At 46.2% G+C, this 25362-nt stretch overlaps 1 protein-coding gene across 17 annotated transcripts in view; it reads left to right on the top strand.

The window, feature by feature from the left end:
• Positions 1 to 25362, top strand: part of LOC129825082 (afadin-like) — a 133185-nt gene that overhangs the window by 92742 nt on the left and 15081 nt on the right. For all 17 annotated transcript variants that reach the window (XM_055884863.1, XM_055884847.1, XM_055884849.1 and 14 more), the window contains 13 exons: positions 631 to 725; positions 997 to 1262; positions 1538 to 1681; positions 2154 to 2352; positions 2698 to 2801; positions 5068 to 5148; positions 16758 to 16823; positions 16963 to 17036; positions 18202 to 18320; positions 18939 to 19139; positions 22333 to 22424; positions 22944 to 23129; positions 23319 to 24485. In XM_055884863.1, coding sequence (XP_055740838.1) covers positions 631 to 725; positions 997 to 1262; positions 1538 to 1681; positions 2154 to 2352; positions 2698 to 2801; positions 5068 to 5148; positions 16758 to 16823; positions 16963 to 17036; positions 18202 to 18320; positions 18939 to 19139; positions 22333 to 22424; positions 22944 to 23129; positions 23319 to 24485 — 2794 coding nt within the window. The remainder of the gene's footprint in view (positions 1 to 630; positions 726 to 996; positions 1263 to 1537; positions 1682 to 2153; positions 2353 to 2697; positions 2802 to 5067; positions 5149 to 16757; positions 16824 to 16962; positions 17037 to 18201; positions 18321 to 18938; positions 19140 to 22332; positions 22425 to 22943; positions 23130 to 23318; positions 24486 to 25362) is intronic.

The following is a 25362-nucleotide window of genomic DNA, read 5'->3' as shown; positions in this document are numbered from 1 at the left end:
ACCATCACATTCATGGTAATGCGATAATTGGGAAATTATTAAGAAAATTACAGATCCAAATGTGACCTTCCCTGTCACTGCTTTCATTGATTCTCCTGAGAGAGAAGTGAAAATATAGGCGTCTGCTACCCGTGTTGTAGCTAGCGCTTAGCTGTCCGTGTCAACTTCTGCCTGACCTCAACCGTGAGCTGTTGAACTAGCGTTTTATTCATGTCGCCATGTTTTATATTGCTTCATCTCAGACCATGTGAGGATCTGGAGAAAGTAGTATTTTTGGAGCCATTGTGTGGATGCAGGAAGTGGAGCGGTGAATTTGTGGAATGTCCCAGGCCTGGCTTGTATTGGCAAGGCTGGGGCAGGGCTGCATGTGCCTGGGGAGAGGTCCCCAGTAAAAACACAGTGGTTTTAGACTCTCCACGGCTCTCTGTCCCCCGTTTCCCCTGCTCGCCACTCCCTGGGGAAGTATGTGTTTCTGCATTCGTGTCTGTGTTTGTGTCTCTGTGCAAGTGAACATGTGCAAAGTTTGGTTTGCGTAGGTGGCCGCATATGCATTGTGTGGGTGTCTTTGTTTGTCCATATCCGTGTGGACTATTCAGAACCATTGTGTACTGTGTGTTGTTGTCGTCTCAGGTACCTGGTCCAGTGTCTGCAGTCTGACCTGAATAACTACATGCCTGCATTTTTGGATGACCCAGAGGAACAGAACCCTCAGAGGCCCAAAATAGGTGACTCACTTCTGTTCATACACTGATAATCTTACTGTGTACATCAACTACTGTCAGCCAATGCCACAGTGGGGGGGGGGGGGGGGGTGTACTGTTACCAGTGTATTTACAGCCACACAGGAGTGCACTCAGCTTGGTTTTGAAAACTGAGCCTTCTAGTGTACTGTATACATTTTCCCTATGGACTTTAATGGTATTAGACCCAAGGGTCAATGCTGACTTCACTAGTCCTGACTGACACCCCCCCCATTCCTTATCCTCCTCCTCACAGAGGACGTTCTGCACACCCTGACCGGCGCCATGTCGCTGCTGCGTCGTTGCCGTGTCAACGCGGCGCTGACCATCCAGCTGTTCTCGCAGCTCTTCCACTTCATCAACATGTGGCTGTTCAACAAGCTGGCGATGGAGGCCGACTCTGGGCTGTGTTCACACTACTGGGGCGCCATCCTCCGCCAGCAGCTCAGCCACATCGAGGCCTGGGCAGAGAAACAGGGCCTGGAGCTGGCCGCCGACTGCCACCTCAGTCGTATCGTACAGGTAGGGTCCACCTACCATTGTCCAGGAAGGCACATCCTGATAGGGCTGTTAGATTCCCACTGTTTTCCATACCATGACTTACTGTAGGCCCTTTCACCACGAAAGATTACTTGTCAAATGGTTTCTGTTGAAAACACGTCAGCAGCTCTCGATGATGCTTAAGGAGTCTTCGTGACACTACCTAAGGAAAGTTGTAGGGGAAATCATTCAGTGTGGACCACACGTCACTGTAAATCAAGTCATTAAGAGTGCTCTGTTGTGTTGTTCCTCCCCAGGCTACGACTCTCCTCACCATGGACAAGTACTCCATGCAGGACGTGCAGAACATCCACAACACCTGCTTCAAGCTGAACTCCCTGCAGCTCAACGCCCTCATGACCAACTACCACTGTGCTCCTGACGAGCCTTACATCCCCCCCGTAAGACAGGACAACACACAGCTCTATTCACACACACACACACACAGCTACATTCACACACACACACACTGCTCTATTTACACACTACAGTTATAGTAAATGACTATGAATGAATGTCTCCGAAGTAGAGAAATGGGAGGTTGCGATTTGAAGCGTTGCTTAACACAAATCTCCTCCCGTCGTTGTAATGCGTTGGAGTTTGTCCTGTACATTTTGGGGAAACATTAGCTAAGCTCTCCACTTGACTGATCTTCATAGCTTTTTTTCCCAGGTGAGGTTGCTGATTCTACACGGAAGGTTTTTGAGGACTATTAGACACTTAACCGTCTTCTCGAACGAAACCCTCATTGGTCTATCTCGTGTCTCTAACCAGATCCTCATTGGTCCGTCTGGTGTCTCTAACCAGATCCTCATTGGTCCGTCTGGTGTCTCTAACCAGACCCTCATTGGTCTATCTGGTGTCTCCCAATAGGAGCTGATAGATCACGTGGTTGCCGTGGCGGAGAACACGGCAGATGAGCTGGCCCGTAGCGACGGCCGAGAGGTCCAGCTGGAGGAGGACCCCGACCTGCAACTGCCCTTCCTACTGCCCGAGGACGGCTACTCCTGCGACGTCGTGCGCAACATTCCCAACGGATTCCAGGAGTTCCTGGACCCCCTTTGTCAGAGAGGTACTTGTGTAGAGGAGAGAAAAAAAACACGATTGAGTTCCATTCCCCGGAATGTCACACGGGTTGTGTTCTGTCAATGGGAGCCAATCAGAGGCTGAGCTGGCACGTGTTTGTTCTGTTGGCAGTGGAATGTAGAATGTAAGAAGAGTCTAGAAGACTGGAGAGCTGTTTGCGCCTGTCCTTATCATTTTGTTTGCTTATGAGAGAGAGGGAGGTGTATTCCAAGAGCAGTTTGTGCTACCATGTCACTGTAGTCTCAGAGCTGTACTAAGTAATAGATTACTTCTAAGATTAATAGAAGTAATAAAAGAAGATGACTGTGATTTTCTCTTGTGTCCTGTGCAGGATTCTGTCGTCTAACCCCTCACCCGCGCTCCCCTGGGACCTGGACCATCCACTTTGAAGGAGCCGACTGCGACAGCCACTTCTTTGCAGACAACTCCGACCTGGTAGGTGTCCCACAGGCCGTTACAACGGTAGAACTATGCAAGGCAAAGACCATTTTCTTTGAGCTGTATGGCCATGCAGAGTAGTGGCTAGTAGTCATGACCATGCAGACTGTCCTTGTACAATAGCCACCACAGTGCTGAGTCACAGATAAGTGCAGAGGAATAGGCTGATGCTTTGAATGGTTTATGATGCTTAAATATGTTTGTTACTCACCATGTATGTTTGTGACAATGTTTTGACACGGGTCCTGCTAAATGTAACGACCGTATGGACAGCCTTAATGTCCCATACTGCGGTCACGTAATCGCCGCTCACATACTGCGTTCCTGTAATCGCCGCTCGCATACTGCGGTCCTGTAATCGCCGCTCGCATACTGCGGTCCTGTAATCGCCGCTCGCATACTGCGGTCCTGTAATCGCCGCTCGCATACTGCGGTCCTGTAATCGCCGCTCGCATACTGCGGTCCTGTAATCGCCGCTCGCATACTGCGGTCCTGTAATCGCCGCTCGCATACTGCGGTCCTGTAATCGCCGCTCGCATACTGCGGTCCTGTAATCGCCGCTCGCATACTGCGGTCACGTAATCGCCGCTCACATACTGCGGTCACGTAATCGCCGCTCACATACTGCGGTCACGTAATCGCCGCTCACATACTGCGGTCACGTAATCGCCGCTCACATACTGCGGTCCTGTAATCGCCGCTCACATACTGCGGTCCTGTAATCACTGCTCTACCCTAACACTCACTCACTCACTCACTCACTCACTCCTGCTCGATTTCAGTCAACACCAATTACACCACAGAGGCCAATTAGTGACCAGAGGGCTGTGGAACAGCAGCAAATGATATCCTTCTCCTCACACTAATCACACAAAACCCCCTAAAATCCACCGCTTCCTATATAATTGCCCTGTTTTTCCCCAAGCTCTCCTTTTTCATGCTTTAAACCCCAGGTCAGCTCAGGGTGGGCGTCAGCCCCCACAGTAGTGACGGGACCGGGGAGAGGGAGGGAGCGAGGGGAGGGCATCCAAACCGTTTAAACACCGCCGAGGTTCTGATTAATGGCTTCTTGGTTGTGTGCCAGGAACCCCCGCCTCATGTTACCACCGCCTTGCTCCAGAATCACTACTGTAGTGTTCCATGGTGTTCTCCTATTAACAGCCATTACAGGGTTAATCAGACACACCGAGACACACAGGGGATCCCTGATGAGGAGAACAATCGGGTGTATTCATTTGTTGGATTCCGTTGCAAAAAAACCTTTTGTCGGTTCCACAACGTTTTCCTGCAGGAACTGTTTATTCCAAACAGACAAAATGTTTTTCAATGGAATTCAACTATGAAATAAACCCCAGGTGTCTGTAGGTTTCCCTGCTCACTAGTCCAGACAGGAGGTGTAACTGTAGCTAGCCTAGTGCAGTCAGACTTTTTAGAAGAGCGGCTGTGGTCCTAAAACCCAGGAAGCTCGCTCGCTCTCTCTGGAAAAACTCTCATTGGCAGGTGTTTATGAGTTAGTCTCTTAACTGCAGAATTGCTATTGCCTGAATGAATGCATTGTTTCCTCATTGTAGCCAGCTGACCCCTGCATCACCATTGCCCTGCCCCTCTAGCACTTGGTGAATCACTCCAATGGCATTCAGAAAGACTTGTTCTGCACCACATCACACGATGAGAAATGCGACCACAGCCCTGTTACTTAATGTGGCTTTGTGTCCACTCTCCCTTTCTCGTTGTCTCTGAACTATGCGGCAGTATAGAACAGCTCTTCAGCTGAGAGAAGAGTTGTTTGTGTCTTTGGGGCTGTTGAGTGTCAATGTGTTCAGTGCCAAAGGGAGGAGAGGCTGTCTGTCTCTGTGCCTCTTTGTGTGGGAAGCACTGCTCTCTCGCTTTCACTCTCTCTCCCTCCCTCTCCCTCCCTGCTTCCAGGCAGCCCTCCTTTTTAAATGAGCCCATTGAGAGCCTCTGGAGCCAAGCGCATATGGCTTTCATTCTTGACTCCTCTCCAGCACCCGCCGTTTCTCGCTGCGGTCACCCCAACCCAGCGCTCTCTCTGTATGACGACCCTGCTCTGCTCTGTCTATCCCCCTGCTTCCTCCTCCAGAGCCTCATTCTGCCGGAGGAGCATCCCAGAGAGACAGCTCAGAGTCCTTTAGAAGCCTGACTGACCAGTTGACCGGATCCCACCGCTGATGCCAACTGCACTCCAGCTACTCCAGTTGATAGATTTTTCCTAAGCTAAAATTGCTGTCTCTTCTCGTTGCAGCAAATGCGGAAGGAACCGGAAGTTGTGACGGTCACCCTGAAGAAGCACAATGGCATGGGCCTCAGCATTGTGGCTGCCAAGGTAAGACATCTCTTAATCTTGTCCTTTAGTATTTAGGCTGAAAGGTTTTTGTCGGTACACACTAGTACTCCTGGAAGACGTTTGTGACTTCCTGACTGGAAGGGAAGTGCTATCTGAGTGATGTGAAACAGACTCTACAGAAACAAGCCAGAAACATTGAGTTATATTTGTTGTACATTACGTCCATGCTTGAGCAGACTTACTGCCTAGTGAACAAATGAATAATCAAAAATAAGCCCTTATCTCAGCCGTTGTCAAGAGGCCTGCCTGCTGTTGCCTCGGGGTGTGTCCTCATTTTCGGGTCAACAACAATGCCAGTGGAACATGCTGTTTCTAGCCATGTGGATGGATGTAAGAGCCTTACATTATCCTGCTTTAACTCTGGATAATGATGGGATGCCAGAAGAGATATCGGCAGAGCAGGCAGCTTTTTGTTGATAGTGTGTGTGATGAAGCGACTGTCATGGATCCTCTACCTGCAGAGTTAGCTCGACTGTTCTGTCTGACCTCAGCACTCTGAGGGATGTTTTTTACTGAAACAGATCGCTCGTTGTTTTTCTGTCCGTCTGTATGGCAAATATTCAAATTGGAAGTCAAAACAGCAGTAAGCAAATTTGTCTCCCGACTGACAGTTTCAGCCGTCCCTGGTCCTAACCGTCATGTCCTAGTATTGGAGGAAGCAGAGCAGGCAGGGGGGAACCTGTTGTTTTCACACACCGTGGTTTCCCTCACCTTTTGGTCCGACTGTGCTGACGACTTACAGTAATAGGTTCTTTAACTAAAGCGTCATCATTTGCAGTGGTGAATTAGTATATCTATTAACATAGAACTCAGGCCGTGTTGGCCTGGGTACTGACCTGCAGCTGGCCCAGTTTTAGCCCAGTTCTGACCCGGTTTGGTCTGTGTGGGTAATGTGAGTGTGTCTGGGGTCTTACTGGGCTGCCAGAAGACTGGGCGTCTGAGAGGAAGAGGAGGTGGTGAATAAAGGAGGGAAAGGGGGGGCCTTCGTGAACTGTTTATTTTCAAAGCAAAGTTCTGGAGTTTGAGGTGGCCACATCCCCTGTGTTTTTACTGCTATTTTCAACCTGAGGTGGTGTGCAAGACAAGAAAGACGGATGGGGGGAGAGTGGCGGGAGGGAAGGAGAGGGAAATGGGAGGGGAGGAAGTAAGGCACAAGGCAGACTGGGGAAGCAAGGGAATGAGAAAAAAACAGAGTAATGATAGATTTGCCTGGTGCAGAACACACAGCTGTGAAGTGCTCTGAAAGTTTACCCAAACTGTTGCAGAGTAGCAGGGGCTAGTGCTGGTGGACTGGTTATGTAACAGTCTGGATATGGTAATTCCTACTCCGGCTAGCTGCTGATATTTGCCGTATGGGTCCAACAGTAGGATGTAGAGCTATCTTTCACTCACTGCTCCACACCTAGTCTCTCCTCCTTCGTTAGCTGTTTAGTTTTGTTCTCTGCGAGTACATCTGGGTTGTGATCTGCCCCTTGTTGCCTGAGCTTGAGCCGGCGCTAGCTAAGTGGGAACTATCTTCACCATGTGGTTCTCTGTGGTCGGGAGGAAGGACCAGTCCAAGCTGGTAAGTCTCTATGCTGACTTCTCTTGGAAACAAGGTTTTTAAGCATGCCTTGTATGGTGTGAATGTGTGGAGGTGTTGGCAGGACCGCAGCAGGAGGAGGGTGTGAAGACACAGGAAACGGAGCTCCAGTATATGCTTCTGTTCTACTCGCTGTGACCTTCCAGATCTGACACCTTGGTGGTCTTTTGCTCAAGTTGACTTCTCAGTGGGAGTTCAATCTTTCACAGTTGCTCGTTTAAAATGTGTGAGACTGTAAATAAACGTCCTGCGCGGACCGGTTCTTCACGTTGATATATGGCCCACTATGTAAGGGACCTAAGACCGCTCGTCTCTACGAGCTGTTTCCCCAATTAGGGGGTGCTGCAATGCACACACACAGGCCAGAACTTCAACACAAGGACAAGAGCTTGGTTTTTAGTCTTTGTTTGTTTTGAAGATGCTGGTACAATAGTGATGGAACCGTAGAAGCTGCTAGAAGCTGCTTTACAATGGCTAGCTGGTTGAATACAAACCCTGTGGTCTCCCTCCTGTACAGCAGGTTTCCCAAACTCGGTCCTGGGGACTCCCCCCTAGGTGCACGTTTTGGTTTTAGCCTTGTTCCCGCCGCGTTGTGAACGACTGTTTTTAATGACTTAATTAGAGCTGCTGTGTGTGTGTCCTGCAACCTAAACACATCCTTTCTAACAGACAGAGGTGCATGTTATTAAATGACAAAATGAAAGACTTGAATAGCATCGAAGGAATGAGCGAGAGATGGATTGTACAAAATATCCCGTTCTGACCCAGAACCATGTCTGTTAAGACTCTGTTTAATAGAAAAGCACACAAAGCACCTTGCAGCCTCTAACCATCACCACCACACCCCCCCAGACTGAGGGGCGAAGACACAGCTCTGTGTGGTCTCCACTAACCCAAGCAAGCAGGGCAAAGCCCCCCACCCCCTTCCGCCGCACAGACACAGGCGCCTGACTCAACAGTGAGGGAAGCACACTGGAATCATTTAGACCACAGCCACATGTCAAGACGTTCCCCTCTGCTATTAGTTGATTATCAGATTAGTGTGGTGCCGAACTGTGTACTGTGAAGTGTTTAATATGGGGTCACGCAGTGTCTGTCACAGAGGTGGCCCAGTGTGCTGAGAGCTCATTCTGATGATGGAACTGTCTGACCCACTTGACCTCAGATCCAAGGAAACATTCTCTTTGCTCAATTCAACGTCATCACAGACAGACCGTTCTTCTCGAGGGAAAAATAAGACGTCTCAGTCGTGTGAGATTGTGCTGCTACTAGTTCCTTGCTCCTTCTGTCTCCAGTCAGATTGCGTCGCCTTTAAGAATGAAGTGTATTGATGGAGCTATTTCCACCTCGGTATGGAGGTCAGATTGACCACCTTGGAGCTGTGGACAAATTGACTTGAGACAGAGATTTGTGTGTGTATATTATGAAATCCCTCAGGACTCCAGTCCACCTAACTATTGTCTCCTGTATTAAACCCCCGTGGCAGGAAACTGCAGACCATAGTATGGCTTTGAGATATATGCAGGAATGTACACACACATATACACCAGGGTTTCCGTTAGCCGGCAATTGACGTAAATAAAAATGCAGCCGGCCAAAATAACTAAAGGGGGGGAAAACATATATATATATTTTTTTTTACTCGTTGATGGAAATACATTTGACGTCATCCTTATCGGTCTATAGGTTAATTAGCATAATTGAGTGGAATTAAATTGTGTTTAGTCATCATGTATCTTATTTATCCAGCCCAGATATCACACGCGCACAGCATACAGCATTAGGGAACCCCTATTTTCAGTGGGGTTTCTCCCTGCAGCTCGTCAGCTGGTTTCTGTGCTCTAATCAGCTCGTTCATTGCGCAACAATTCTAAATGTTATCCCTTGTTGAACTGTTTTGGTGCACGACATTTTCAGGACCGAGAAACCAGGAACATGCTCATTGCTCACATGGAGCACTCCAAACAAAAGACAATGGAAAAAATGTTCAACTCTCTTATGGTTATGAAATTAAGTAAAACTAGTTTCTCACAAGTGTAGCAGGTTGTGAACTCTGCAAATACCGTTTCCACTCCGAGAATGAAGAACTGTAGATGACTAATACATGCATTAACAGAAATGAATATAACAATTTTTTTCACTTTGTCCTTATGTGGTATTGTGTGTAGACTGATGAGGAAAATGTTTAGTTTGATCCATTTTAGAATAAGGCTGTAACGTAACAAAATGTGGAAAAAGTCAAGCGGTCTGAATACTTTCCGAAAGCACCGTATGAAATGGGCAATTGATACACATTTTTAATAAAAGGCCAAATAATTCACACAATTAAACAATGAATGTGCAAGAATTTGTGGAAGACAGTTGAGTTCTGGATAGAGGCTCTCCTACAGTGTATCTTTGCCACACACCTCTTCTTGTGTCAATTGTTTTGAAGTTATACTGAAGACACGTTATCTTCAGACATATTTCAGATGCTTTTCACTGACAGCTGCAACTCAATAATCAGCTAGGCCTGTTTCCACGCGCGCTGCACAAATGGCGTGCTTCCCAAATGGGCATAGGCATACGAGCTTATGATTTGAAACATTTCAGTAATTTTCTTTTAATAGCTAATGATCCTTGATTCCTTTTTGACTTAAGTCATGCTTTCTGGTGAAGTATTTTATTTTTGTATAGACAGGAGTAATTATATCATTTTGGCAAATTTATTTCCATTTACTTCCCTATTGGACCCGCCGCTATTGGCATTTTCCGGCACCACATTTTCCTAACGGAAACTCTGACATATACACAAAAACAAACACAGTATGATTGCCGGTTCAGTGCAAAAGGCCAGTTGTGTGGCCGAGTCTGATGCCTTGGCTCCAAATTCCTATAGAGCAGAACTGGGTTACAAGGCACTCATGGCAGGGCGGGACGGGAGAGCTGTTTGTGACTTACAGCCAACACATTCATCTGATTGGAGTAAAGTATATTCAGTACTGTACATCTGAACTGCTTTCCCCTTGAACAGTGGGCACCAATCTGAACTGAGTCCACATTTCTCCTCATGTAAGTGGTCAACTGTTATGTGGATAAAAGTTCAACATTTTATCAACTTGTTGTAATGGCTCTCCATGTTTGTTATAAGGCACATCTATTTGTGGCATGTCAAAGCTTCTAAATCCATTAAAGGTGATGTTGCTGTGTGTGTGTGTACAGATGTGATATGTGTCTGGATTGTGCTAGGACTGTGTCCTTACTGGACCCTACCATCACAGTGGAAATGTGCTCAGCCTCAGATCATAACACCCGGTGAACTGAGCAGCTATTACAACGTAAGGGGGTCATTTCCCCTGCCCACCCTGTTTACCATATGGTCTGCTGTTAGTGGTGCAAGTCAACACACTTAGGACAACATTTTCTGTCTAAAATAGCTCTTGCAGTGTGCGAAATTGTGGAGCTCTTTCCAAGCACAACCATAACATTGAAATAGATGGAATGCATTTAGGCACTTTGGAATACTGCAGCTTGCCAGTCATCTTCTTGCATCGTTTCTATTGGATTTCAATTGTAAAGAGCTTGGATCTCTCCTCTGAACATGCTGTCTACAGTCTCTGAGACGTGACTAGACGTGTTAGAGCTGTATAGCACTCTGTAATAGTCTCCTTTGAGGCTCTCGCAGCCCCAGCTGTCTGGCTCCAATCCCCAGGTGTGATGTGTGCCACGCTCTGACTCCACACACAACTCCCCTCAGCATCGGGCGAGGCGTGTAGCGTGACTTCAACTCGACACGTCCAACACCCTCCGACAACCTGATAGTTAACAACAGCATCGTAGCTAGCTACACATGTGCTCACCATAATGTTACAGTGCATAAACTTCCTCTCCTTCACTAAAATAAATGTTAGGGTCTTTAGGTGTTTTAGGTAAGGAGGAAGGATGTTTTTTAGTGAGAGCGGTGGGATACATGTTGGATGAATGGGTATTATACCACCTTTAGGCAGGTATAAATACCACCCGGCATTCTACTACACTGGCCAACCCTCGTACTTAAAAACGGTAGCAATTAGAGCTCTTATAGCACTGCAGCGTTTTATTAATGGACTTTATAGACTTCTGTTACATATGTTTTGCAAGGCTGAGCCTATGAACTTTGTCGGGCTGATAGGCAAAGGCGGGGTAGGGGAGCCCTGATGCTTCTCGCTCAATTCAATTTGCTTTATTGGCATGACGTAACAATGTACATATTGCCAAAGCTTACTTTGGAGATTTACAATTTTAACAATCTTAAATATTGTCAGCTGGACAACAATAAGCGAAGGTCAAAATAACCATACATTGAACAATTGCATAGAGGACATGTGCAGGTTTGTTGTAATGGTCTGCCAACCCCACAGCTCTCTGCGCCTATACTCATCAGAGAGGTCTTTGAAACACTGTAATTGTTTTAGATTTTTGACATTTTGTCTTGAAATATAGCTCTGTCTCGGGTTCAGCTGGGGTGCAGTGGTTGCAGAGCCTTTCCTCTACAGGGAGCCAAGTTTTCCTGCGTCTAACCTTCTCAATGGCAAGGCTGTGCTCACTGAGCCTGTACTTTGTCAAGGTTTAGTAACCATGGTCAAATAGTTTGCCATGCTACACTATACGGGCCAGATAGCACTGCATTTTGTTTGTGCTTGTTTTTCCCAATAAGTCATGTAGTTTTGTTTTGCCTGGGATATAAACCCAATGTTTATATCCCAGTACAAATTAGCTAGCAACAGCAAGCTAGCTAGTGTTGATAAAACGTTTACTGTTGACAGGAGAACAAAAGGAGACAATAGGACGAGGTGGATAATTTTATAATAAGGCCGTTTAATCACATGTAAAGACATCTTAGTAAAACCTTGCAGCAAGGCTCTTTCTGTCTGACTCGTATGGAATCGTCCGGAAAGAGGTAGTTTAAGCAGTTGTACAGTTTTATATAGACAACAAGCAAAGTAGGTTGATCTGGAAGTCTGGCCTTCCGATTGGTCGATCTGGGTCTTGGGTAGTCCTGAACAGGCCTGGTGTCAACGTTCCATTGGTTCCTGAGATAGTTCTTTGTCTTGAGCTCCAACCTTGAGTTGTGTGTGTCTGTGGTTATTATGGGGGAGGGGAATTATGTGTGTCTGTAGTTGGTGTCTTAATAAGTCCAGCATATGTCCAAGAGAAATGAGGAGTATGTGTATTTTGTATAAAAGATGGCTTATGTTGAAATGTTGTTATTACTAGTTTCCAGTATCTATTACAATTTCTTACACTAGCTAAATTGCCATAAATGTTTCTTGCTTTTCGACCTGTCCCCAAATGAATATAATTGGTTCAGAGTTTGTTTTGATTCAACCTGCGTGTCCTGATTGCTTCTGGTGTGGGTGATCAAAATCAACGTGCACACGCGTGTCCGGTTTGGTCAGCATGTTAGGCTTCAGTGTGTTAGTAAAACAGGTTTGTGAACTCAGGACCAGCTGGATGAGCGAACTCTTTTCTTTGCTCAGCTCTTGGCATTGCAGGGCTTGGTAATGATATGAGTGGGGGTCACGGTGTTTTAGATGTTTCCAAAACTTAATTGCTCATTTTATATTATTATTATTAGTGCATATTGGCCTAATTCTGCCCTGCATGCATTGTTTGTAGTTTTCCTCTGGACATGTAGGAGAATCGTACAGCACTCTGCATGCAGGGTTTCAATGGGGTGTTTGTCCCATTGGTTGAAATCTTGTTTTGCAAGTGGACCCCACACATATCTGCCATAAAGTGCAATTGGTTCAATGACACATTTTAATTAAATTGTTTAAAAAAAATTAATGGCATAGAATGCCCTGCATGCTTTCTTTCTGTTCATTCACTGCCTCGTTAAAGTGGGGGTGTAAATGTTGTGCTTATTAAGGAAGTTTAGAACTCTTACATTTATAATGCTACAGAAAACCTTCCCCGGGTTACTGTTCATACACTTGCCTCTGTAATTGTTAGGGTCAAATGTATCTTTGTTCTTAAAGACTGGGGCTATAAATCCTTGATTCCAGATGTCAGGGAAATAACCTATGCTCAGGATCATATTAAACAGTTTCAATATAGCCATTTCAAATGTCTCTGTCTCTCTCTCTCTGTCGGTTAGAACTCCCATTTTCCTCACATCACTCCTTGATGTAAAGGCCTTAATCTAGAACAGCGGTGGGATCATTGGGAAATGAAGTGGGGTCGCCAAAAGTATTCAGACACACGCATTCACACACACACACACACACGCGCACGCACGCGCGCACGCACGCACGTACGCACGCACGTACGTACGCACGCACGTACGTGCATTCCCAGGTTTGTTTGTCCCCTGTGGCAGTAACTTATGACTGGCACCCTGGTTCTCTCACTACACCCAGTCTCCTGCCCCCATCCAAATGTGAGCTGTAGTAAGATTTTCTTCTTGTAGGACAATAAACATGAATCTGTATCAGCCTGGCAGAGGGCCAGTAGTCCTGACCTGTGTAAGGGGACCCCCTCTTATGTGTGAGCGGGACCATTGGGTCCCCCGGGAGGACGGGTGGCCCTCTGGAATGTCCCCCTCCGGGCTCAGGTGACATCCCTCTAGGAGGAGTCCATACTACAGCTCCAGTGTCTGCACTGTTCATAATTAAACACACACACCTACGCCAGATGAACGACTTCCACCACAGTGCCAGACTGAACAGATTGACGTATTTAGTCTATCTGAAGGTATCTCTTATTGCAGGGGTGTCAAACTCATTCCATGGAGGGCCTCGTGTCTGCTGGTTTTTGTTTTTTCCTTTCAATTAAGACCTAGACAACTGTTGGGGGTGTGGGTAGTGGAGGGCTGGATGGGTGCTGCTGATGGTCTATTGTGGTGTAAATAGCCAGGCTTTCTCAGGCGGGTTCTGTTTCTGCATTTCCTCACCGCTACTGTGGCTGAATACTGTGCTGGGCTTCCTTAACCACAGATCTCGCTCCCTCTCTCTCTCTACTCTTCAGATCCTCTGTCTTTACATTCTTTGCGTTAGCATCCAAATAAGGCATCAATGTAAGGAGTGTGACAGTCGAATCCTCTCTGGTTTACATTTCAGTGGTTGTTTTGGCAGCTCTTCACAACGCCCATCAAACGCTTTGAGGAATAAACAGATGTTCAGACCGCAGGCGGCTGTCCAAACCTCTCCCCAAGCTTTAGTGTCGACCGCCAGCCTTTCTCAGCTGACCACCACACATCAGACTTAAAACAACAGCGTGTCGCATCCACAGCAGCCTCCGTGTGAGATGGCCAATGGGTGGCTTTTCCTGGTCAAACCCCCCAATCCCGGTTCTCGTGTTTGACATGTGTATTGTTAGCACCTCCAGCTGAAGTTCATCTCTACCCACAATCCCCTGCTACTCTCTCTGTTAGGGGTCACTAGGGCCCACCACACATCCTTTATGTTGACCAGCGTCGAGGTGTTACTGCGCAGACTCTAATGTCGAGGGTCTTATTGTGAGTCACTTGAATAGGGGAGGAAGTAATAAGGTAGTGTGGAACTGGTGCTGTGGAAGAGCAGGACCACCAGACAGGCTGTGCTGTGTGGCGGTAGCTATCTGCTGCACCTTCTAGAGGAATGTGTTGTTGACCATGGAGGAGAGCAGTGCTGTGATCTCCCTCCCTGGTCTGCCTGTTGTCTCTCTGGTGCTGGTTCCCTTGAATTGAATGAAGGAGTTAATGTTTTACTTCAGAGACTAACATTGTTCTCAACAACACACACTCATAGTGGCTGGTTGGCAAGTTCTCTGTCGAGCTCATTTGATTTCTGTTGCGTAGGTTCCTTCAGACAAGCATGTTGTTGAATTGTGTTACACAAAGTTCGTAAGGAGCAATTGTTTTCGGTGGGGTTCTTGAGGTAGAGCACCGCCTGTATCTATTATCTAGCCTGCTGTGTTTGTACAGGTGAAAGCTCTTTCTACAATTTTCTGGTATTATTGGGCTGTAGATCCATGTGAACAGGGCCCTCGTGTTATTTTGAGAACAAGACTGTACTGTTCCAGGCAGCTCAATGTGATCTTTACCTGATCTTCCCCAAATATTACAGCTGGCTCTGGCCCAGGATTTCCTTTAGGAAAATTTGACTCTGGACATTTGACCGACAACCTTTTTCATTTACTGGACATATGATACATTTACCAGACCCATATGCATTGGGCACATAACCTGATTAGGGAGTCCACCCACCGTGCTCAGAATGACAGAAATCACATTTAGAATATGGTCATTCATATTAACAGAACATGCGTTTCGCGGATGCAACAACGTGCGGTCCTTTTACCAAATTCTGATGTGCACTTTGAACCTGCGCGTAAATATGTTAACTGTCCAGATGTACTTTTTCCTCTGCTAACAATTCGAATAACAAAGAGCAAAATCACTAGTTTGTCATTCTACTATAGTAGTAAAGTTTAGGCTACCTATTCTATTGGTCAGCTTGTCGAGAAAGAAATAGCCTATTCCAAACAGACTCTGGGACAGTTGTTGGACGATAGATCCCACATTTATCCAGCCAATAGGCCTAGCCTGATGCAACCAATCACAACGTTTAGCTTAAAATGTTGATCAACTATTATTTTTTCACTTTATAAGCGCAGCAATGCGCACAAGGCAGTAGGCTACGCACAAATGTACATTCCGTAATGCAATTAACGGAAAACAGTTATCAAAATGAATACGGCCTCCAACTCATTGCAAAGTGGTGTGTGTGACGCGCTGATGAAGCCTGCCTTCATTTTTCAGTTTTTGATGCCGCGTTCAAAACTGGGAACTCGTAAATCTCAGACTTCAGTGCGTTCAAGACAACTAGGTACTGGGGGGGAAAAACTAGCTTTGACTGGGAAAAAAAATATTTTGAATGGTCATCCAACTTGGAATTCCAACTTGGGCCTCTTTCTAGAGCTCCGACCTGAAGATCACTGACGTCATGATTTGACCTTTCCGAGATTTGATTTGACCTTTCCGAGTCTGACAAATTTTCAATTCAATGGTTCTGTATCTGTATGCTGTACGCGTGATAAATAAGATACATACCGAATATACTGTAGGCGCACCAATTTAATTCCACAAAATTATGCAAATTAACCTACAGGCCAATAAGCTTGAACGGTCAAATGTATTGTCATCGACTGGTATTTCCATCAAGGAATAGGCTAAAAAGCATTATTACGCAATGGGATTTTTTGTTATTTTCCCGGACAATTGGCCGATGGCAATTTTATCAGCTTTAAAAAATACAAATACAAATGTATGGACAAAAGCTGGCTATTACCTGCTAACTGGAATCTTGCCTGTCTGGGCATGCTATATTGGGTAGTTACCTTTGGAGAGCTCAGCCATGGGAAAATACCTTTTTCATCATGGCAGATACATTTTTAGTCCACTCTCATAAAACACTGACTCGCAGGAGTTCTTCCACACTACTCTAGGATTGTATTTCAGTTGGATGCTAGTGAAATTATTTGGGTTAACCGGTTGTAACCGGTATGAAGTGATTTATTTTAGTTTGGGCAGAGGGATTTGGGGAATCCCCTTGTAGTTTTCCTGTGTTTTAAATGTGGTGACGCTTAAAGGGAACCTGAACTGGTTGAGGGGGCTAGTCAGAACAGCAGATGGCATGGATCATGTCAAGCCACCTTTGGCCTCGTCTCATGTAGCCTCAAAATTAGTACCATGTTTGTTTTTGTCGATTTAATATAAATTGTCTTGCTCAGGGTCTCTAGACTCCAGATGAATAGTTTCATTTAGTTGGCAGTTCACTGCAGACAGATGCCTCCACACATTGCTACAATAGCTGTGTGATTTATTGAGGAATTGTGCTGCTACGTTAACACTAAATGGTCTCTGTTTATTGTCAACAATGTTCTACCAGGTCAGCTGATCAGCATCCGCTCCACAGGAGCATTTGTGACAACAGAACACTATTGGCCACGTGTTCGGACTGTCTGGCTTGTAAAGTGATGCTCCCTTCTGTCTGTCTTTCTCAAGGGTGCTGGACAGGACAAGCTCGGGATCTACATCAAGTCTGTTGTAAAGGGAGGTGCGGCTGAAGTGGTGAGGGTTTTAGATCATGCCAACTCCATACAGAATGACCTCATCTAGATTGAGTCACAATGTTACTATAATATGACTTCTCTCTCCTTCCCTCTCTCTCTCCTCTGTGTGCGTGTTACATTTGTTTTTGTGTGTTTAGGACGGTCGTCTGGCTGCAGGGGACCAGCTGCTGAGTGTGGATGGCCGCAGCCTGGTGGGCCTCTCCCAGGAGAGGTAATGCCTCAAACTTCCCTGACCCGCCTCGCCCCGGGTCACTCCCCAACACAACACCAATTGGACCTTGTGTACAGAACAACCTGGGTTTAGGAGTGGAATAGGACACGTAATGTCCTGCTGTTATCCTTATAAAGCGCTGAAGAGTGGAGAAACCAAGATGAAACTGATACTAGAACATCAAGGCCAATTTGATACAAAGAGCTCTTTCAGTAGCAGCAGTCACACCATAAAGTAAATTAGCTCAATCGCGTAGAACAAGCAGAGACTTTATCTACAGTGCACTGACTTACAATGACCTCCACTCTGTTTATGTTGGGTCTAGTAGTAATGAATAGTTTATCCTTGGTTCACACCTCTCTCAGATTAGTTAGAGCGTTGGGTTAGAGCTTTGGCCCAGTAACTGAAAGGTCGCTAGTTCGAATCACCGAGCCGACAAGGGGGAAACTCTGTCTGTGCCCTTGAGCAAGGCACTTAACCCTAATTGCTTGGTAATGGCTGACCCTGATCGTTACCCCACTATCTGAGGGTGTCTCGGGGAGTGTTGGGATATGCAAAAAAACACATTTCCATTCCATACATGAGTGTAATACATACTTGTACATAGGATAAATATAAGCACCCACCATAACTTATATCCTTTCAGACAAACACGCACAAACCTTTTGGGCATGTTCTTTTGGTTTACAAATGCCAAAACAGTTGAGGCTCAGTGCTCAATCTATAACATCGTTGTCTATTCTCGTAGGAAAAAAGATGGACTTTTAAAATCTAATTGCCACGTTGATTTAAAAGCATACGGCTCATTACACTAAATCTGCTCTTAAACTGACGACAGAATCTGGTCCAAATCTTGGATTTATTGATGGCTTTGAGAAGTTAGTGTGTGTGTTTCTGCCAATGACTAACCACAAGGCTTGAGCGCCAAACAGACAGTCGAAAACTGTTGGGAAATTAACTTCTTCTAAATGCGATTGCATATGGAGAATGCCATTCCTGATACAGTTATGTGAACGCCTGGTCTGCCAATGGAAGTCTCATAAACATCAGTCCTTGGTACTGCCACGATGAAAAACTATAAATTCGGCATATTTGATTTGTTCTGTTGCGTTCAATCATCTCCCCAGTCCAATGTATTCTGAATCCCATTAATATCTCTTCTCAGGGCTGCAGAGTTGATGACGAGGACAGGCTCTGTGGTAACACTGGAAGTGGCCAAACAGGGTGCTATCTACCACGGCCTGGCCACACTCCTCAACCAGCCTTCTCCTATGATGCCCAGAGGTAAGGGTCTGCTAGGACAACGGGGGCACTGCTGTTAACTATGGTCTCTGGTAAAAAAGTAATTCACTACATAGGGAGTTTGGTGCCATTTTGGATGCAGACAATGTCCCTCCTTGTTGTCCCCAGTAATGGTCTGGAGTCAGAGGAAAGCCGGGGTTTGACTAAGTAGATAATGAGGGTTTGGACCAAACTTAGCAGTTGGCATTAGGGCTCCAGATTCCATGAAATGTCAGAGGCAAAAGTCCACTTTGTTTTGTTTTCAACATTCAGCCTCTAGACTTCTGTGGTATTGGCGCGAGACGGTTGTAGTTTATGGGGCGTTGGCTAGCTGGTAGTGTTTGTACTGAGAATGTGACTGATAGTTAACAATGTCCATTGTACATGTACTGTCTGCTGTGGTTGGCTCATTAAGGGGCAGCAGGTAGCCAAGTTGTGCCAGTAACCGAAAGGTTGCTGGAATCTAGATCGAATCCCCGAGCTGACAAGGTAAAAATCTGTCGTTCTGCCCCTGAACAAGGCAGTTAACCCACTGTTCCTAGGCCGTCATTGTAAATAAGAATGTGTTCTTAACTGACTTGCCTAGTTAAATAAAAATGATCTTTCTCCTTTTCCTCTCAGCGTTACAAGGAGGGCGTGATAAGAACGGTAAACTGAGACCAAAGAGTGAAGGCTTTGAACTGTACAACAACTCGGTCCAGAACGGCTCTCCAGAGAGCCCCCAGGCCGACTGGCAGGCCTACCCAGAACCAAAGAAGTTGAGCGGAGAGGAGAGACTACTGAAGAACCGGGCCGACCACCGCTCCAGCCCCAACGTGGCCAGTGAGTAGATGGGCGATTTCCAGCGTTATGGACATTAGATTTGCATGCAAAATGAAGAAAATATAATTAACATTTGCTGTGTGAATATAGCACCCATTGGAGGGAGTGCATACCCCAAAAGGTGGACTCGTTAATATTGACATGTATGTTTTTCTTTGTTATTTATGTTTTGTGGTTTGGAGAAGAATAAAAAAATTAGATATGTAAATAAATAAATAGATAAAAAATCACGTGTTAGAAAAATTAAGCAAATAAGAAGTATTATGGATGTTACTTGAAATGGGACAAGCATTTTGGGGAGACTGAACATATTAGCAAAAGTCTGAGTCTGCTTTAGGTCAAATCATGGATTGCCATTTCGAAGGAAAGGCTTGGCTGGACACAAAAACAATCAAATGAATATTGTCATTTCTATTATTACTTTAGAGAGGAAAAACAACCCTTATGGATGTTACGTTGTGGACATTAGAGTCTGAAATAGACATTCAAATCTTAAAGATTTCTTGATCCGAATCTATCATAACGTGTTGTCATTTGGAATGTTTTTAAAATGTCAGCAGAAGGCATAGTACAGGGGTGTCCAACTCTTTTTGCCCCGGGGGGGCTGCATTCAGTCTTCAAAGAGGTCCGGAGGGCCGCACTGAAAATTGGTTGTATTTCCATGTCGTCAATATTTGCAATACATAGTCCTCTGTCAATCATTTCTGGAATTGTGGATGCTCCCTGGCTGTCTTGTGATTATTAGCGAGCTGGACAGTCAAGAAACGGTATGTATGTAGGTCCATTATCATTCCTAAACAGTTTCCAGTTGGTTTAGTCATTTTGAAGTATATCGAGTTTGTTTCAGTTAAATGTTTTACATTTTTACTCAAACCACCCGCGGGCTGGATTGGACTCCCTAGTGGGCCGGATCCGTATGTTTGGCACCCCTGGCACAGTACTTTAGGCTTGAATAATTACAGGTAGCCTTATACAAGGCCAGACACCACACCCTAACAGGTAATTCTATCTTTATATATAGTACCAGTCAAAAGATTGGACACACCTACTCATTCAAGGGTTTTTCTTTATTTGACTTTTTCTACATTGTAGAATAATAGTGAAGACATCAACTAGGAAATAACACATGGAATCAGGTAGTAACCCAAAAAGTGTGCAACAAATCAAAATATATTGTAGATTTTAGATTCTTCAAAGTAGGCACCCTTTGCCTTTGACTGCTTTGCACACTCTTAGCATTCTCTCAACCAGCTTAACCTAGAATGCTTTTCCAACAGTCTTGAAGGGGTTCCCACATATGCTGAGCACTTGTTGGCTGCTTTTCCTTCTCTCTGCGGTCCAACTCATCCCAAACCATCTCAATTGGGTTGAGGTCCGTGATTGTGGAGGCCAGGTCATCTGATGCAGCACTCCATCACTCTCCTTCTTGGTCAAATAGAACTTACACAGCCTGAAGGTGTGTTGGGTCATTGTCCTGTTGAAAAGGAAATGATAGTCCCACTAAGCGCAAATCAGATGGGATGGTGTATCGCTGCAGAATGCTGTGGGAGCCATGCTGGTTAATTGTGCCTTGAATTCTAAATACATCACAGACTGTGTCTCCAGCAAAGCACCATCACACCACCACCTCCATGCTTCACAGTGGGAACTACATATGCGTTCACCTACTCTGCATCTCACAAAGACACGGCGGTTGGAACCAAAAATCTCAAACTTGGACACATCAGACCAAAGGACCAAGTCTCTATAATTGTATTTATTTTTACCAAATAGGGCCATCTTCTGTATACTACCCTGTCACAACACAACTGGTTGTCTCAAACGCATTAAGGAAAGAAATTCTACAAATTAACTTTTAACAAGGCACACCTGTTAATTGAAATGCATTCCAGGTGACTACCGCATGAAGCTGGTTGAGAGAATGCCAAGAGTGTGCAAAGCTGTCATCAAGGCAAAGGGTGGCTACTTTAAATAATCTAAAATGTATTTGTTTAACACTTTTTTGGTTACTACTTGATTCCATATGTGTTGTTTAATAGTTTTGATGTCTTCACTATTATTCTACAATGTAGAAAATAGTAAAAATAAAGAAAAACCCTGGCCTGAGTAGGTGTGTCCAAACTTTTGACTGGAACTGTATATCGACTTTTCTGGACACTGGATTAAGTTAATGTATTTTTGGGGGTTTCATTTGAAAAAGACACTATACTGCCATGTATGAGAAATGTATTTCAGCATACATTTTCCAAGAGAATCTTAGCTAGAACACATTTTCAAGATATCACCAATTCCTTCAGTAAACGTCTGAAGAATACGTCCCAGAACAAGCACACGATGTGGTGAATGCACAAGCTTCGGGAGCTTAAGATATGATACATCGATGTCCATCACATCCACAACCGTTATGGATGTTACGGATATCATAGCGCTGGAAAAGGATACTGATAATGAAAAGAGAAACCAATTATAAACCATATAAAACCTCAATGAAAGTTTGCTTTACAGAGAATGTTTCAATAGGATTTTTTGGGATGTTACGTTGCCTGTCCCAGTCAGCCACTATCTTTACAGATAGTGCGTAGAACACGCAAATAAAACTCAAGGCAGTTAAATTTGTCTGTCTTGCTTCATTAATATTTTGCCATAACTAACACTGGGGGACAGCTGTGAGTGGAAAAACAAGCTCTGTGAGCCCTTTCTAAAAGCCATGAAATATGATTGACTGGAAAGTATTAATTGAGACTTGGCCACCGTCTCTGTAATCATAAAAATGCATGCAATTTCCTACTTAAACTTTTCAAATAAACTCCAACACATAGACCTTTGTGCTGGGCTGGAACAAAAACCTCCAAACCCCATAGCTCTCCAGGGCAAGAGATGGTGAATGGCAGGTTGGCATTTATTGTCATGAATCTTGCCCTGGGGGCGGCTCTGCAGAGTGGTTACTAGCTAGCACAGCCACAAAGTCATAAAATCAAATTTTTAACCCTAATGCCTAACCTTATATTAAGACCAAAAAGCAAATGGCCAATCTAGATGAAATCACTAAAATCTGCCTCACTAAGTTCTGCAAGATTCATGACAATAAATGTCAACCTGTTGGTGAATGGTGATCACTGGAGTAGTGTGTGTGTGTGTGTGACCACTGAGTTAGTGTCTGCTCAGCTCTGACTACCTGGTGTTTTCCCTCCAGACCAGAGTCAGAGTCCAGGAGGAAATGCCGTCTACCCAGGAGGACCTGGGACAAAGATCACCTCCGTCTCCACGGGCAACCTGTGTGCTGATGTGAGTAACCACAGCAACACCACCAGTCAGAGGAATGTCGCCGTAACATATCTCCCTGAGGAGAAGGTCTACTCTGTCTCAGTTATGAGACCAGTCACACAACAAGACGATACATTATTGCAGCATTCCCTGTGTTCAATCCGTTCTTCTCAGCTCTCACAATCAAAACAATAACCAAGATTACTAAGAGTCATTATCGGTGGTAAAATCACAACGTTCCAGCGTAACTGAAAATAGCTTTATCTATTGTTCCCCCTGTAATAAATCCGCATCAGCTCTCCAACCACTATCACTGATTAGCTACCAGTGGTGTTCGTGTGCTGCCTCTCCCACATTCTTATCCTGTCAACAAACAATGGTCTCCCTGAGCACAGGACCCCACCGCCATCTGCTACCGTTAATAACACTGATGCCGGAAATCTGCACCGTGACCACGAGCGTTTTGTCTAGTTTATCCCACGTCTCTTAGCCAACCGTAGTGTATGTTCTAATAGTAGTCCCCTTTTTCCTTTTCTATAGGACGAGCCCTCTCCACCTCGTCCCGAGGCCTACCCAATCCCAACTCAGACCTACCCCAGGGAATACTTCACCATCCCAGCCTCCAAGTCTACAGACCGGATGGGCCCGGCCGCGGGGCAGTTATATGCTGACGACAGGGGCCCTCCTGGCTCCATGGAAGACCACAACAGCAGCATGGCCATGCAGGTGGGCACACGGGCAAAGGAATCATGCAGAAATGTTTTGTCTGAATAGCGTCTCTCATAATATCAAATACTATACCTGCATGTTGTTAATTTACACATGTACTAGGTGTATACGGTGGTGTAAAAGTGCTGTGCTGCTCTTGCACTGTGTTAATGTTTGTGTATGTGATTGCTGTGTCTGTCCTCTCAGCGGATTGGCCACTCTCAGGAGGAGCTGTGTGACCTCCCGGGGGGCTACCCTCCAGCCACCCTGCGTCCTGAGGACCTGGTCCACCTGCAGCAGCAGCAGCAGAGAGAGGCTGACTACCAGCGAGGCAGTGGGGAACACTGGGTTAACCACCACCAGGTCTCCTCCTCCGTGGAGTCCTCCACCTCCAGCCAGGAGCACCTCAACTACTCCTCCAACAAGACCCAGAGTAACCACAAGAGTGGCCCGGGACGCTGGAAGACCCCTGGCCCCATCACCCCGCACCCAGGCCCCGTGGCTCAGGCCACACGCACAGACCTCCCTCCCCCTCCACCGCCCCCTCCCCCTGTACACTACCAGGACTTTGATTCCCAGCCCGACCTGCCCCTACCCCCTCCTCCCTCGGCCTCCCAGCAGCAGGCAGCAGCCGCCGACCGTAAGAAACGCGAGGAACAGCAGCGCTGGTATGAGAAGGAGAAAGCCCGGTTAGAGGATGAGAGGGAGAGGAAGAGGAGGGAACAGGAGAGGAAGCTGGGACAGGTCCGTAACCCATCCATGCCTGTAGCCCACAACAACAACCAACATGGGGGCACACTCCCCCCTCCCACACAGCACTATCAGATGCCCCCTCCCCAGTCCCCCATGCCAATGCAGCAGGTGCCCTTGCCCTACTTCCCCCCCCAGGCCCAACAGCAGGCCCAGCAGCAGCAGCCCCCCAGGCCTGAGAAACTGTCCACTCTGCCCAGAGTGACGACCCTGCCCCCTCAGGGTAACCCAATGGACACAGTGATCAGAGAGCTGCTCCCCCAGCAGCAGCCGCGCACCATCGAGCGCCGGGACCTGCAGTACATCACCATCAGCAAGGCGGAGCTGTCTTCCAGCGACAGCCTGTCCCCAGACCCCTGGAAGAGGGATGCCCGGGAGAAGCTGGAGAAGCAGCAGCAGCTGCACATCGTAGACCTGCTGGACAGGGAGATCCAGGACCTGCAGGCCAAGCCGGAGCGTACGGCCGAGGAGAGCGACCGGCTCAGGAAGCTGATGCTGGAGTGGCAGTTCCAGAAGAGACTGCAGGAGTCCAAGCAGAGTGATGAGGAAGATGAGGAGGACGACGACGAGGACGTGGACACCATGATGATCATGCAGCGGCTGGAGGCGGAGAAGAGAGCAAGGGTGAGCTGCCCTGGAGAGCAGGGGTCTAGTGTAGCACACGGGAGAAGGTACGCTACGCTATAGAGAATCATACAGCACATCAGGGAGGTAAGGTGTATGGAGGAAGACTAGTGGCCCAAGATGTACAGTGCTGAGATCATTAGATTCACAGACTCATCATTGATTACAGTTGACCCATTTATAAATTACCTGAGCTCTATTAACATTTTGAGCCACTTGACTCACAGGGCATGACATTTCTCATGCCAAGGAAGGGCCAGCCATGGGCCAAGCAGGGTAGTGGGAAAATAGGAAATGGAACTGGGCTTAAAGGGATACTTCAGAATTTTGGCAATGAAGCCCTTTATCTTCTTCTCCAGAGTCAGATAAACTCGTGGACACCATTGTATGTCTATGTGCAGTTTGAAGGGAGTTGCTAACTAGTGTTAGCGCAATTGATAACAATTTCTACCTGGCGTTAGTGAAATTGCTTACTAGCGTTAGCGCAATGACTGGAAGTCTATGGTAACTGTCAGCATGCTAGTAGATACCATAGACCTCCAGGCATTGCGCTAACCATTGGCTCGCGAAACTACCATCATACTGGATGCAGATCACATAAAAACAGTCCATGAGTTCATCCGACTCTGTAAAGTAGAAAAAGGGCTTCATTGCCATTATCCTAAAGTATCCCTTCAATGGGTACAGAGTAGGATATGCAATTCCCCTGAGGAAATCCCAGTAAGTAGCTAGCTACAATTAATGTTTTGCAGTGTGCACCTGCAACATGCTTATGCCATTGCTTTGCCATGCTAAGCTGAGCTGCTGTACTCAACTGGCTGCAGAGAGGGAGGGCAGGGTGCCGGACGCACAACAAACCCACATAGAAATTGTTCCT

The sequence above is a fragment of the Salvelinus fontinalis genome, chromosome 27 (assembly GCF_029448725.1).
Source record: "Salvelinus fontinalis isolate EN_2023a chromosome 27, ASM2944872v1, whole genome shotgun sequence".
NCBI lineage: Eukaryota > Metazoa > Chordata > Actinopteri > Salmoniformes > Salmonidae > Salvelinus > Salvelinus fontinalis.
This window is presented reverse-complemented; position numbering and strand designations above follow the sequence as displayed.